This window comes from Desmodus rotundus, chromosome 4, assembly GCF_022682495.2.
Source record: "Desmodus rotundus isolate HL8 chromosome 4, HLdesRot8A.1, whole genome shotgun sequence".
NCBI lineage: Eukaryota > Metazoa > Chordata > Mammalia > Chiroptera > Phyllostomidae > Desmodus > Desmodus rotundus.
In genome coordinates, this window is record NC_071390.1 from 108,472,973 (window position 1) to 108,486,000 (window position 13,028).

Here is a 13,028-nt window from a genome sequence, read left to right on the forward strand (position 1 = left end):
TCTGGAACTCTTGGGAACAAACATGTAACCAGATATTTCCTCATTGCTGCCGGATGGTGAGCTAGTACGAGTGGGTACAGTAGAAGCAAAGCTGCATTTGTGAACGGGTCTCGCACGTAGTCATTGCAAATTAACAGTTGCTTCACATATACGCTGAGGGGAAGAGGAAGCCAGCAGCAGACTTATCTTCTATCCCACCTGCACACAACAGGGCTGTCTTCATACCCAAGGGGCAGAGACACAGACATATCTGAAGCCACAGGAAACGTTAACTGCAGCTTGAATCAGTGCAGATGCAATGTGTGTGACGTAGAGGTCACAAGATCATATAATCAAGCTATGTTACTGACAGATGTTTACCTGCTTGTTCAGGACAAGACTCAGCCAGTACCATCTGGGAATAATAAAGAAGAACTGGAATTTCTGGCTGTTCACCTAGCCCAGCACACCACTGAGAATAGCTGGGTGTGTGACAAGCTCTTAAGGGATTACACTGAACATGCGGATTAGGCCTTGCTTGTGATGAATGCATTTGATCTTTCCAGACTGACTTGGACTAATTACTATCCTCTGCAATTCAGAGAAAACCATACCCCCGATCCCCCACCCCCCAAAAAAGGGAACAGAATCCAAATGCCTGAGGACTCATCCTATTTTTAATGTTTAAATTGCTACAAATTTTTAAAAAGGTGTTCATCAAGTGTTCATTCCTTCATAATCACAGGCTTCAGTGGCAGATGGCATGGGACAAATGTGACCTGCAGGCTTTAACAACAAACCCCATTCCTCAACTGAGGTAATAGAAGTTTTGAAAATATCTTAGATGGATTTTTTAGATATATTTATTACCCTAAGGGATTAAATACAAAACTTATCTAATAAAAAAAATAATAACCTCAAAATCAAAGCATAGCTTAACTAGCAGTGCTTAGAATATAGAACTGTTTTCATTAATTCCTTGCAAATGTCTGTGTAAATAAAACACATTATAAGCACTTCTTTGCTGGCTACAAAACTAAAACCATTGTAACAACCAAGAAAATGCCTATGAAAGAAAGTAAACAGGCCAATTATTTATGGTTCAAGCTAACAGCAATCTGTTTAATATTATTATTGCCTAACCATATATTTACTATGAAACATTTCACATACACATACAAACATATAATGTATTATATACTGTATTATACTCATGCACATTACATGCTTCTCTAAAGAGCCCAGACACTGACTTCACAAACACCAAGTCTACTTGAAGGCCACGATGAAATGCAGGTAAGGAGAGATTCTGAGCGTGCCTGCCCTCCAGCTAGGAAGCCAGTGTCCACATCTTCTGCGAATCTCAGATGCAGTGGAGAGTGTAGGAGAGGGAGGGCAGAGATTTCACTGAACCTGGTAAAGACCAGGCAGAAAGATAGAAGTTACCATGAGTTTATTGCCTTTGTTTAGAAACAGCTTCATGCTGTCACACTGTGGCTGAAGCACCGAAGGATGTCTGCGTTCCGTGTGAGCTGCTGAGCCAGGGTGCCCATGATGTCTGGAGAGTCCCTCAGCCCAGACTGCAGAAGAAACTTGACACAGGCCACGTGCTGACCCGCGCAGGCCAGGTGCAGGGCTGAGTAGAGACAGAAGTCACATGAACTTAGTGCACGACCCCCAAAGCAATACTGACCTGGTTGATAGGTTGCTCCTAATGAAAATACTGATTCTTTCCATTGTACAGGTTCTATATTTCCATAATCTGTCCTTATGACTTTGCCTATACTAGATCAAAACATTTTCCCTTTTAACCTGATTGGGTTAGAAATGGCTTAAAAATAACAAGACCGACTGGAGAGGATTTAAGAGACTTGTCTGAAGCAACAAAGCAAGTTTATGAGAAATAGGAGACTTTAACGGGTACAGAAAACATTTTCAAAGTTTTGTAAAATCTGTGTGTAAGTAAAAATATCATCACAAATAAGAATGATGTAACTACCCACCCCCCACCAAAAAAAAACAATAAAACAAAAACGACTGACAAATCTTCCTGTTCTGGTTAGAAATTAGCACTGAAGGGACCCTGGTTCTGTTCTCATCTTTAGGAGAAAGTCTGTGTCCCTGGACTCAGTGACCACCCTCTGTGGCCTGAGAGTGAGTAGTTAGTGTTCTATGAGGTTGTTTTTTTTTTTTTAATTCTGAGTCTTTGAAGCATCATGAAGCTCCCACTAAACTCCTGAAGAATGATGCAGAGAATGTTACTGAGGTTTATTCTAAAGTCCGAGTTTAAACAATTAGCTCTGATAATATCCTTTTGAGCCCCAAATTAAGAAAATTGTAATGGCTATAGTTTTTACGTATACTTCAAAGAGAGATGACCTATGAAGAATCTATAGAATGAATATCTGGATAGCTGGTGGCATCATGGGTGAAAATAGAAAGTGCTTTTATGTCACATATAATGTTGTAGTTTAAAACAACAAAAACAATAATAGTAACAGCAGTAGTAATGAGTAGTAGTCACCATCACTGCCATGGTAACAGCAATAGTTCTATAGCTTTGCAAACAGAGATGTTACTTTAAAGAAGTTGCTAAGCTAGTATTGGAATATTAAAACCAATGTTTTTAGCCCTGGCCGTGTGGCTCGGTTGGTTGAAATGTCATCCTGTACATCAAAAGGTTGTGGGTTTGATTCCTGGCTGGGGCACATACCTAGGTTGCGAGTTTGATCTCCAGTTGGGGCGCAATTGAGGTTTCCCTCTTTCTTACTCTCCCTTCCTCTCTCTCTCTAATCAATAAACATATCCTCAAGTGAGGATTTAAAAAAATAGACAACCGTAAAAAAAAAATGTTTTTAAAAGTCCATGTATTGTTTACATTCCACTGACTGATAATTTCCAAGGCACACAGAAGTCCTACCTGATCGATTTCTTTCATCTTTAGCGTTGATGTCGGCACCCAAGGATGTGAGCATCTGAACTGTGCTCACATGTCCTTCCTGAGGGTTGAAATAAACTCGTTATCACTGTGACAAGGACCTTTAAGCATAAACACTAATGTTATGTGTATATATATATTAGGTCCTTTTTCTAAAATACTCAACTGCTAAAACTGAATTTTCATATCTAAAGGAAAACTCATTACATCACCCTCAAATTCCAGTATAAATCATTAAAAATAGGTTTTGGTGATATTCAGTCATTAGAATATAGATGGTCAACTTTGTAGGCCAAACTATCAACTAAAACAGTTGGATTTCCTTCAGTGTAATGAGTGTAATTACTGTGATTGCTTGTTGAACATATAATTACAAACTATCCCAAGCACATACATGCTTTGCTATAATCTTTAGGGCAGAAAGAAACTAGAAAAGATGGTCACCTCTCCTGGGTGGGACTCTTATCATAGCTGGCATCATCATTCATGAGGCAATTCATACACTTTCTGTCTCGCCAGCTAGTCCATCAGTGTGTGGTGAGACTAAAATCTTAAGGTTGGTGTTTCGATCTTCCTGTGGGTGGACCCAACAGCATCCCACTCCCCCACCCCTGTGGCCACAGATCACACTCATAGCCCACCCTCATTTATCTATCCACCTTCTCATAGGGGAAAGCAGGCAAGAATGTATAGTTCCCCAGAAAACATTTATTCTTGTTGCTAGAAAAACAAGAAAAGTAGCCAATTATGTTAAAGATAATAAGTAAAAGACTCCTAGCATTTAAATGGGAGAATATAAGCGGCTGCTTTTGTAGTGAAAACTTTTTGCATGTCTTAAATATTTTATACATTGGAGAGGCCAGTAAATGCAATTCCCTTGCCTCAGTTAAAGAAATCTTAACATCTGAAATCTACTTAAGTATAGAGAGCTAGGAATTTGATCCAATGGAATTTTATAGCTTCAAATAACACTATTCTTGAAGACAAAAAAAGGGCAGGAGGAAACATAAAGTCTGGGCATTTTATGAACTAAAGGGTGTTTTCAGTTTCTACTTAGCAACAAATGAAAAGGCAGGTTTCTATTTAAAGGACACAGGGATTCAGAATCATGAACATTTCGGGAGCATATCATGAGCAATTTCTGTCTTCCACAGAGATGGACCCAGAGAAATAGAGCTGTGGAGCTATTCATCAGTGGAGTAAGGCAAGCCTAAGGAACCAGGGACAGCCTTATGAAAAGAAACAAACCTTAGCTGCATAATGAAGTGCTGTGAGGTGGGTTGATGTTGCTCTCATGTCTACATCAATGCCAAGTTCAGAGACCAAGAATTGGATGGCTTCATTCTGCCCAGTGACTGCTGCCCTGTGTATAGCCTGGGCCCCCAGGGAATCCTCAGCAGAAATGCAAGCCTAACAGATAGGGAAGAAATAGGAACAAAAATAAGAAGCAGAAAAACCTGGGTCCATGGATCCTCTGACACTTTGTGGGCTATGTGTATTTTTCTGGGCTGATGTTATATAGCTTTTGTCAGATTCTTAAAAGACTCTATAAACAAACAAACAAAATGGTTAAGATTTAATGCTCTAAAGCAGGGGTCCCCAATGCCTGGCTGTTAGGAACCAGGTTAGGGTGAGGGAAGCTTTGCTCACATTACCGCCTGAGCTCCACCCCCTGCCCCCACCCTCCCTCCACTCCCTCCCCTGGCCCCGTCTGTGGAAAAATTGTCTTCCACAAAACCAGTCTCTGGTGCCAAAAAGGCTGGGGACCGCTGCTTTGAAGTGTGCGAACGGTGCACTCAGTGGGGAGTTTGTTGTTATAACTATAAAACAGCTACTGTTTATTTACTTTGCTAACTGCTTTATGTACATTATATTATTTATCCCTTAGAGTAACCATCTGGAGAATTTAAATTTGTCAGCATTTTACACATAAAAATACTGACGCTTAAAGAGGTCAAGGGGTCCCACACGGGGACTGTGGCAATGCAGGAATTTGAACCCAGGATATGAATAACTATGATTTCTGTTTATCCTATGACCTAAAACTCATAGGAAATAACAAAGGAATAAAACCAAACCATTACTATACCTTATGTTTTTCAAGAAGCAGCCTGGCTACGTTGATGTACCCACACTGAATCGCATCCATAAAGGGTGTGAGGCCACACTTGTCTCTGCAGTCTGGTTCATACTGACACCTAGGGCCCGAACCCAAAATAACAGAGCTAAGAAAAGCCACTGCTTCAGACCCAATGAACAGTTGACTCTTCACCACCTGCAGTAGGTGACCTGCCCTACAAATGATCTGTGAAAATCCAGAGCACTCTCCCTCTTTCCACCCATCTCAATATCAGAACTTAGCTCTTCAACAGTGCGTCCATTTACCACAGTGAATCTGCTCCTCATGTAACCTTTGTCACCCCGCATTATGGACTGGCAGCTCTCCAGCTTCTCCTGCCAGAAGCCCCACAGTCATCCCTAGGCCCTCATAATCGATATATGACTAAAACCTCTCAATGCTTTCAGAAAATATTTTTTAAATGTATCTTTCTATCTCTGCTTTCTTCCCTTAGGACCAAGTCAAAAGACAATAACCTCCTGACCATTTTCCTCACCTTGGCTTCTGCCTTGCTAATCCATTCTCACAGCTACCAGAATAGTCTTATCACCATGCAATTTGGGTGTGGCCACTCCTGTTAAAAACCTTTAACTACATACTTTCTAAAAACAAAGCACAAAATCTGGAACCTCAGCATGACCTCTGGTGGCCAAGATAATGTGGCACAAACTTACCTCTCCAGGTTTCTCTCGCCCACATAATGACCACCCCGTGCTTACAGCAAACTGCATTCTTCCTGGTTGTCCTTTCTTCTAGGTCCTGCTTATTTCCTGGTCCTACATGTCCTACCATCCTCTTAGTCCCACCTCCCACCTGCCCTATCTTCTTACATTCTTACCTTCCTTACTATCCTACCTGCCCCACTGTCTTCCTGGTCATACCTTCTTCTTGTCCTATCTTCTTCTGTCCCACCTCCCCTTTTCCTGTTCCTGCCTTCAACCTCCTGTCCTATTTTCTAAGCCTCACTTTCCATGAGTCCAATCATCTTCTCTCCTACCTTCTTCATGGTCCTGCCTTTTTCCTGCTCTCTCATTTGCCTAGGTCTTTGCTGCCTTTGCACTTGCTGATCCCCTCTGCTTGGAACATTATTTCTCCATTCTTCACTCAGCAAACTCCAGCTTATCATCACAGCTTCAGTGGGACCTCACAGAGGCCTGTCTTCTCTCTTACATCAATAGTACCCTTGCTTCCCTGTACCATTGTATACATTTTTTTTTTTAGTATTACAGGTCCCCTGTTATCTGAAAGTAGAGCATTCCTATGAAACCATTTGTAAGCCAAAGTGGCGTAAAGCGGTATTTCCAGCTTCCTGAAAGTTTGCATTACCTACACCACTTCACTTTTATGAAAGACCTACATTAGTACAGTAACCGCTTTTCTTGTTAAGTAAAAATCCTCTTTGGATTTCTTTTGGTTAGTGAAAACAGGTAGTAATGTAGGTCTCATGTTAAGGCAGAGTGGGATAATGCGAACTTTCAGAAAGTCGGGATACCTGTATTACAATTTATAATTTTATGGTATTTATTTCTATGATTGTTTATACTTGGCTTCCGCACCAGCCTATAGGGAAAGGACTGTGTTTGTTTTGCTTACCACCGAGCACCTAACACGTAGGAAGTACTTAAAAAAAAGTCTGTTCAATGGATGAATACTTAAAAATTTGCAAACAACCAAGTATGGTCCAATTTGCAGCAGATAAGCTTTACACATAAGCAGTGCTTTCAGGGTACTGCACTAAGTTCTCTTCTTGTCTTACTGTATATTGTCTCCTCAGGTAATCTGTTCTACTCTTATGAAATCAGTCATCATTTCTTTGTTGATGAGGCCCACATTTGTATCTCAGCCTATACCTGTCCTTTGGGCTGCATATCTGTGCCTCTAACTGCCCCCTGATGTCTTTGCTTGGATGTCTCACAGGCACATGCAACTCAACATGTCCGAAAGTGAACCCAGCATCTTCCCCACAAAACCCACTCCTCCTCCACGGCTCTCGGTAAATGGCACAAGCACCATCACACCAGCTGCTTAAGTGAGAAACCTGAAAGTCATCCTTGACTTTTCCTTCTCCCTCATTTATTTTATGGAATTATTTCCCTAGATCTATTGATTCTACATAAACATTGCCAAATCTGTTTCTTTGTCCCTACAGTCAGCTTCTCAGTCCAGCAACCATGATTTCTCTCCTAACTACACCAGCCTCCCAACAGTCTCTCAACAACCTTCATAGCATCCACTGTTGCTTCTCCTCCAATTCATTCAATATTTTGCAACCAGAGGATCTTTGAAAAATGCAGATTTCTTACCACCCATCTCCGCGCTTAAAACACTTCAGTGGCATCTTATATGCTTAGAATAATACCTAAAACCTGGCCTTCCTCTCCAGCCCCACCCTACACCATTCTCCCCTCACTACAGGCTTCAGCGTGTACTGAGCTTCTTTCAGTTTCTTACATGTACTGTGTTTTTTCCAGGCTCTGAGCATTCCCGGGTACTGTTTCCTCTGTCTGGAATGCCCCCCTGCTTCCTGCTGTCCGCCTCCTTCAAGTCACAGTTTAAATGTCACTGGGGCTGAGATTCCTTACTCCTAGACCTAGTTGTGTCTTCCTGTCACATGCTCCTGTAGGGATCCTGCAATTCTTTGTAATGGTCACTAGACTAGCACAACTTGTGCACTGTCTGTGACTTCCATGAGAGGGAAGCCACATTGTCTTGTTTCTATTGCAGCCCCTGCATCTGGTACAATTCATAATAGGTACTGAATAAATAGATGAATATTGTTTAATGAACAGACAAATGAATGATTTTCTCTCATGTTTGTTAGCTATTATTGTTTTATGTTGTTATCTGCTTATGTCCTTTGTTCACTTCTCCCTTGGTGCCTTAGTTGCTCTATGAATGATTTGAGTTCTTCATGTAGCATCGATATTAACTGTCATAATTAACAAGTATCTTCCTCAATTTGCTGTTTTGTTCTTACCTCTGAAGAAGCACCTTTACTGCCTCTAAACAGCCATGCATTGCTGGGAGAAGAGAGTTGAGAATTAGAGCTTTTAGGTGGACATATAAAAGGCTTCTTTCCTCCTGGCACCAGTCTCTGTCCCATTTTTTAGCTATGACTTACAGGAAGGTAATAATTACATTAGGTGCATTAATAAAAATTTGGCTGGATAACTGGTAAAGAATGTTTTTACTAAATAGGTCTATAGCCAAAACTGATTATCTTGTCTTTATTAGTACTTTTACAACAAATTTTCAATCCTAAACTTATCCCTTCACTTTTGTGTTGGACCAGTCAGTTTTTGCCTAGAAAATGTAAAACATTTTAAGAGTAATCCATGACAAAATAACCAGGAATTTAATTCACCTACTAAAAATAACTATAGTCAATAATAAAGATTTTTGACTCTCTGCTCTAGTACTTTGTGTAAATGACAGGGTGCTCTTTCTCCAGAAGAGTAGGGGAGCTAGTCGGACAATCTGTGAGCAGAGAAACATTTTCTACTCATTGGCAAAGTTTAAAAAAGAATTCCTTGGTTTCTACCTGCCCACTGTGGGTAGAACAAATGTATGCTTATTTCCTAAGCTATATCATGTCATAAGCATTGACTTTTAGAGAGACTAACAGCCCTGTATTCTAACTCAGTGCACTCTCTAGAAGGCTGAAGATTATTTTCTAAATTTCTTGGTCTGGACTATTGAGCTCATTAACATCTATTTCATCTTATGCCATTGCATTTTTGCTTGTTACTAATTTAAAATACTGTACAAATAGATAATTCAGAATTAAGAATAATTACTCAAAACAGTGAAAGCTGTGCCCCAAATTTATATTTGACATTATCACTAGGTAAGTCAAATATATTCAGGTCCAAGTATTAATTATAAGCACCTATATTTATTTAAATGGGTAGTGCTGTGGTAGGTATTGCTGAGGATATTTAAAAAACCATCTCTTTTCCTACTGCCTTTAATAATACAAACAATGTGGAAATGATCATAAAGTAGTAGCAGCCAGTTCTGTGCTCACGTGTTAAGCACTGTGCTATGGGGTTTACATACATCTGGCTCCTTAAACCCTGTAAGAACCTTGTGATAGGGCATCATTATCATCGTTATCTTGCTGATGAGGAAACTCGCTTGCTGATGAGGAAACTCGCTAGTGAGGAATAGAACCAGCTTGCCGTCTAGCTGGGGAGAGTGGGAGTGATATGCATGATCAGTGACCTAATCTAAGAAAGAAGAGCATGTTAAGTGACAAATGGCATTAGCTTCGGAAACTAAGCGTATGCCAAAACACCCAAAAGCTGCTCTTATTCTCTGACCTCTTTTCCAAAACCCTCCAACTTGGTGACATTCGGCAGTGCCAGGGAAGGCAAACGGCACATCTGTGCTTGCGTGCCTGCAGAGCTCTGGACCATACCTGCCGTGTGCAGAGGAGTTCTGCCAATTTTGCTTTCTGTCTTCCAGGAATCTGGGCAAACGGTGAGCAAGTACTGGAGGATCTGAGGGTCACCTTCTCGGCAGGCAATGTGGAAGCTGTTCCAGCCATCTTTGTTCTTCAGAAGTGGATTTGCGCCATGTTCCACAAGGTCCTGGATCACCCCAAGGTTCTTCCTTGTGCAAGCCATCATCAGAGGAGTCCTGAGGCCAAACAGGACAAGCTGTCAAGTGGAGGGGCAGCTGAGACATTAGAAGGGTGTGACCAGGTCTTTAGAGAAACATACATCCTTCGTGGAGATGAAAAACCTAGAGGACTCAGGGGTCTGGGAAGTTGGAAAAACTGGCAACTTCTCTGCCTGTCCTGATGACCCTGGGTGAAATAACAAGGGGAAAATGGCTGTGATATAGGCATTCCCCTACAGGAAGGGGATACTGAAGAGGCAAAGCCGCTCCTGAGCTGCTTTATAGTATGGCACTGAATCTGGACAGAGCTAATACACACCATAAAGTATGTCCTGAAGAATACTTCAGAAGAAGTACTCTGCTGGACTTATCCCATCCACTTCACTCAGAAACCATTTATTAATTACATTTGCTGAAAAGGAGTTTAAAAAGAGCATTTGACACAGCATCTCGCCATAAGAAGCATACACTGGTGAAGCAAATAAAGCAATGTGATTACAGTAAGTTTCTGAACTGACTTGGGTCCACAACTACAGAAGACTGAACATAAATGATTTGGCGTAAGCTGTTTCACTTCCATGAGCTTCTTTGCTTTTTGTCTGCAAAACAAGGGGGCTGTGATTTCTGAAAACCAGGGGCAGGTCTTGTTTATCTCCTCGTTCCCAGGGTTAGAACCTGTGTCTGGCACACGGTGGAGCTCACTATACTTGGATGATCTCTAAGGTTTCATTATCAAAAAGGTAATGTAGTAATGATAGTGAATGAGAAATTATGGGGGGAAAACCTAGATAAATGAAGGCTGAAATCTTCAAGAGGAGCTTCACAGAGGGAATGAATCTTGAGCAAGGCATAATTGGGTAAATGGAAAAGCAGGGAAGGTATTTCAGAAAGCCAAAAATCTCTTACTGTGACTATACACATCCCAAATACGTAACCAAGTGAACCTCCTCCTTTTAGTGTGTGTGTGTGTGTGTTCGGAGGCTGTTTCCTTATCTGAAGAATTGCTTTAAGGAATATATGAGGTCTTTGCCTCTTGGAACTGTCTTTATTTTATTTTATTTTATTTTTTATTAATTTTTAAAAAGATTTTATTTAGAGAGAGGGTAAGAGAGGGAGAAAGAGAGGGAGAGAAATATCAATGTGTGCTTGCTTCTGGTGTGCCCTCTACTGGGGACCTGGCCTGCAACCCAGGCATGTACCCTGCCTGACTGGGAATCAAACCAGCAACCCCTTGGTTTGCAGGCTGGCGCTCAATCCACTGAGTCACCCAACCAGGGCTTATTTTATATTTTTAAACCTCACCCAAGGGTGTTTATTGATTTAGAGAGAGAGGAAGAGGGGTGGGCGGGGGGGGGGGGCAGTGGGGACAAGATAGAGTTTGGATCAGTTGCCTCCAGGGACCAAACCAGCAACCTAGGTATGTGACCTGACCCAGGATTGAACCCACAACCTTTTGGTGTATGGGACAAAGCTCCAACCAACCAAATCACCCCACCAGGGTTTAGAACTGTCTTTAGATCAATTTACTAGCAGTACAAGAAATCAGTCTTGTGCTTAGTCACACCCAAAGTGCAACCTTCAAAACAAAACCAGGCCTACTCCTCTCCTTTCTGTAAATACTCTTTACTGTATATGGCTGTCTGCTATGTTCCCTATTTATATCACATCCGGAGTTACTTGTAGGCAAGAACTTCATTATTTATGAATCTTAAGGCCTTCATAATCTCTAAGGAGCTGGACATAGGGAGTACTGAAAACATCGGTCTAAGAACGCAATTGGTTTGTGTGATGGTAAAAGTGAGTATCTTTGACTGTGGAAGTGGTTATGCAAGGTTTTATACATGATAAAATCACAGAGAGCACCACCTACACACAATGTATGTATAATCTGGTGAACTGTGAATAAGCATATTGTTTGTAGCAATGTCAGTTTTAGTTGTTATTATGATGTAACTGTGTAAGATGTTAACTTTGGGGGAGCCTGTGGGAAGGGCACGTGGGACTTCCCTGAACATTTCCTTGAATATAACTTTCTGAGAACCTATAACTATTTCAAAATAAAAAGTTAAATCAATGCCACCGGTGAAGTAATCATTTACCTAGATGTCCCCAGAAGAACTACATATCCTGGGGCTCATGTTATATGTAGTACAGACAATTCATTGTCTGATATTATTCTATCTGGTAATATTCTGTACTGTTCTCTGCTTTATAAAGGGAAGCAAATGCCTGGACCAGTTGACTCTCCAAGGGTAGGAACAATGTGCCCTAAAGGGGAAGGCTGAGAAGCTATGCAGTAGAGGCAAAGTAAATGGGAATCTATGATTCTGCGGCAAAGGGGTATCTTTCTGGATACCCCTAGATATCCCACCACCTACCAGTCACCCCTCTTCAGGCAGTCGACCATTGCTCCCCTACACAGCAGGTACCGCACGCAGTCCCGGTGGCCCATGGAGGCAGCTTCGTGTATAGGCCGCTTGTAGTCTCGGTTGGCGGCTTCGATGTCCATGTCCCAATCCTCAGCCAGACAGGCAAGAATGTCCCGATGCCCGTGGCGGGCAGCGCAGTGCAGCAAGGTGTCACCCGCCAGCTCCAGGCAGCTGGCGCCCCCAAGTCTCTGTAGCTCCTCCCGCAGGTTGCACAGCCGGCCTTCTTGCACCAGCCTGAACAGCCGCCTGGGCGCCGCCATGGTCAACGGGGCCAAACGAGGTGTCAGAGTCCCCTGACCTGCCCTGCGTGGGATGGGCGTACTGTACATCACCCGGGTGCCCGTTTCTTACTCTGGACCCCACTCAGGGGTGGGGCGGAGGAGAGACCGCGCTTCCCTAGGCTAGGTGGTTAGTGCACCAGCCAAACTTGCCTCGCAGGTCACTGCTAGCGCGCGCTACAGGTGCGGGCGAAGCCGTGTTCGGGGACACGCGGCACTTAGGGAAGCTGCCGCCCGTACAGGTTTCATTCTGGGGCAAAACACTGGATAACGGGTTAGCTGTGGTAAAACCCACAGGGACGGGCATGTGCCTCTTGGAGCACGTCAGGGCTCGCGCTCGCTCTGCGTCGTAGTAGGGCCAGCATGGGATCTGACTTCCTCCAGGGAAGGGAGTCAGTGAGGTACCCGCTCTAGTGAAGAGCTCCCATCCGGGCCCGCACGACGGCAGCTCCGAGCGCAGGAAACACCGGTGGAGGAGCCCGCCGGGAGCCACCGCCCACACTCTTTATCAGGGAGACACCGCCCTTGGGGATGGGGTGGGGTCCCCCACATCCGGATCCACGGCCACTCCCTCACTAAACCAGAAGCAACCTCCGCCCCACTGCTGCCCCTCCGTAGGTCCCCGAGAGCTCGGAGGAACTCTGGGAAAGTTTCCATTGGCC

General features: G+C 42.9%; 1 protein-coding gene across 2 annotated transcripts; it reads right to left on the reverse strand.

Annotated features, from left to right (window-relative positions):
* Positions 1-616: 616 nt before the first annotated feature.
* On the reverse strand, positions 617-12,988 carry ANKRD16 (ankyrin repeat domain 16). Of its 2 annotated transcripts, XM_024580598.4 has the most exons (7): positions 12,038-12,988; positions 9,457-9,677; positions 8,014-8,056; positions 5,007-5,115; positions 4,166-4,327; positions 2,900-2,978; positions 619-1,615 (listed from the first exon to the last, which is right to left on the reverse strand). In XM_024580598.4, exons 1-7 carry the CDS (start codon positions 12,415-12,417, stop codon positions 1,458-1,460), a joined length of 1,152 nt encoding a protein of 383 aa, XP_024436366.1. In that variant the 5' UTR covers positions 12,418-12,988; the 3' UTR covers positions 619-1,457. The 2 variants fall into 2 exon arrangements, with proteins under 2 accessions (XP_071077374.1, XP_024436366.1); XM_071221273.1 differs by lacking the exon at positions 2,900-2,978 and having other exon boundaries at positions 617-1,615.
* Positions 12,989-13,028: the final 40 nt, after the last annotated feature.

Bases quoted from the DNA above. Each gene is read 5' to 3' on its own strand.
- ANKRD16 (XM_024580598.4), bottom strand. From the start codon at position 12,417: ATGTACAGTACGCCCATCCCACGCAGGGCAGGTCAGGGGACTCTGACA. The intron at 9,678-12,037 runs GTAGGTGGTGGG...GTTTGGCCTCAG, and splicing joins TGCCTGAAGAGGGGTGACTG to GACTCCTCTGATGATGGCTT. The intron at 8,057-9,456 runs GTATGGTCCAGA...CTCTTCTCCCAG, and splicing joins AACTCCTCTGCACACGGCAG to CAATGCATGGCTGTTTAGAG.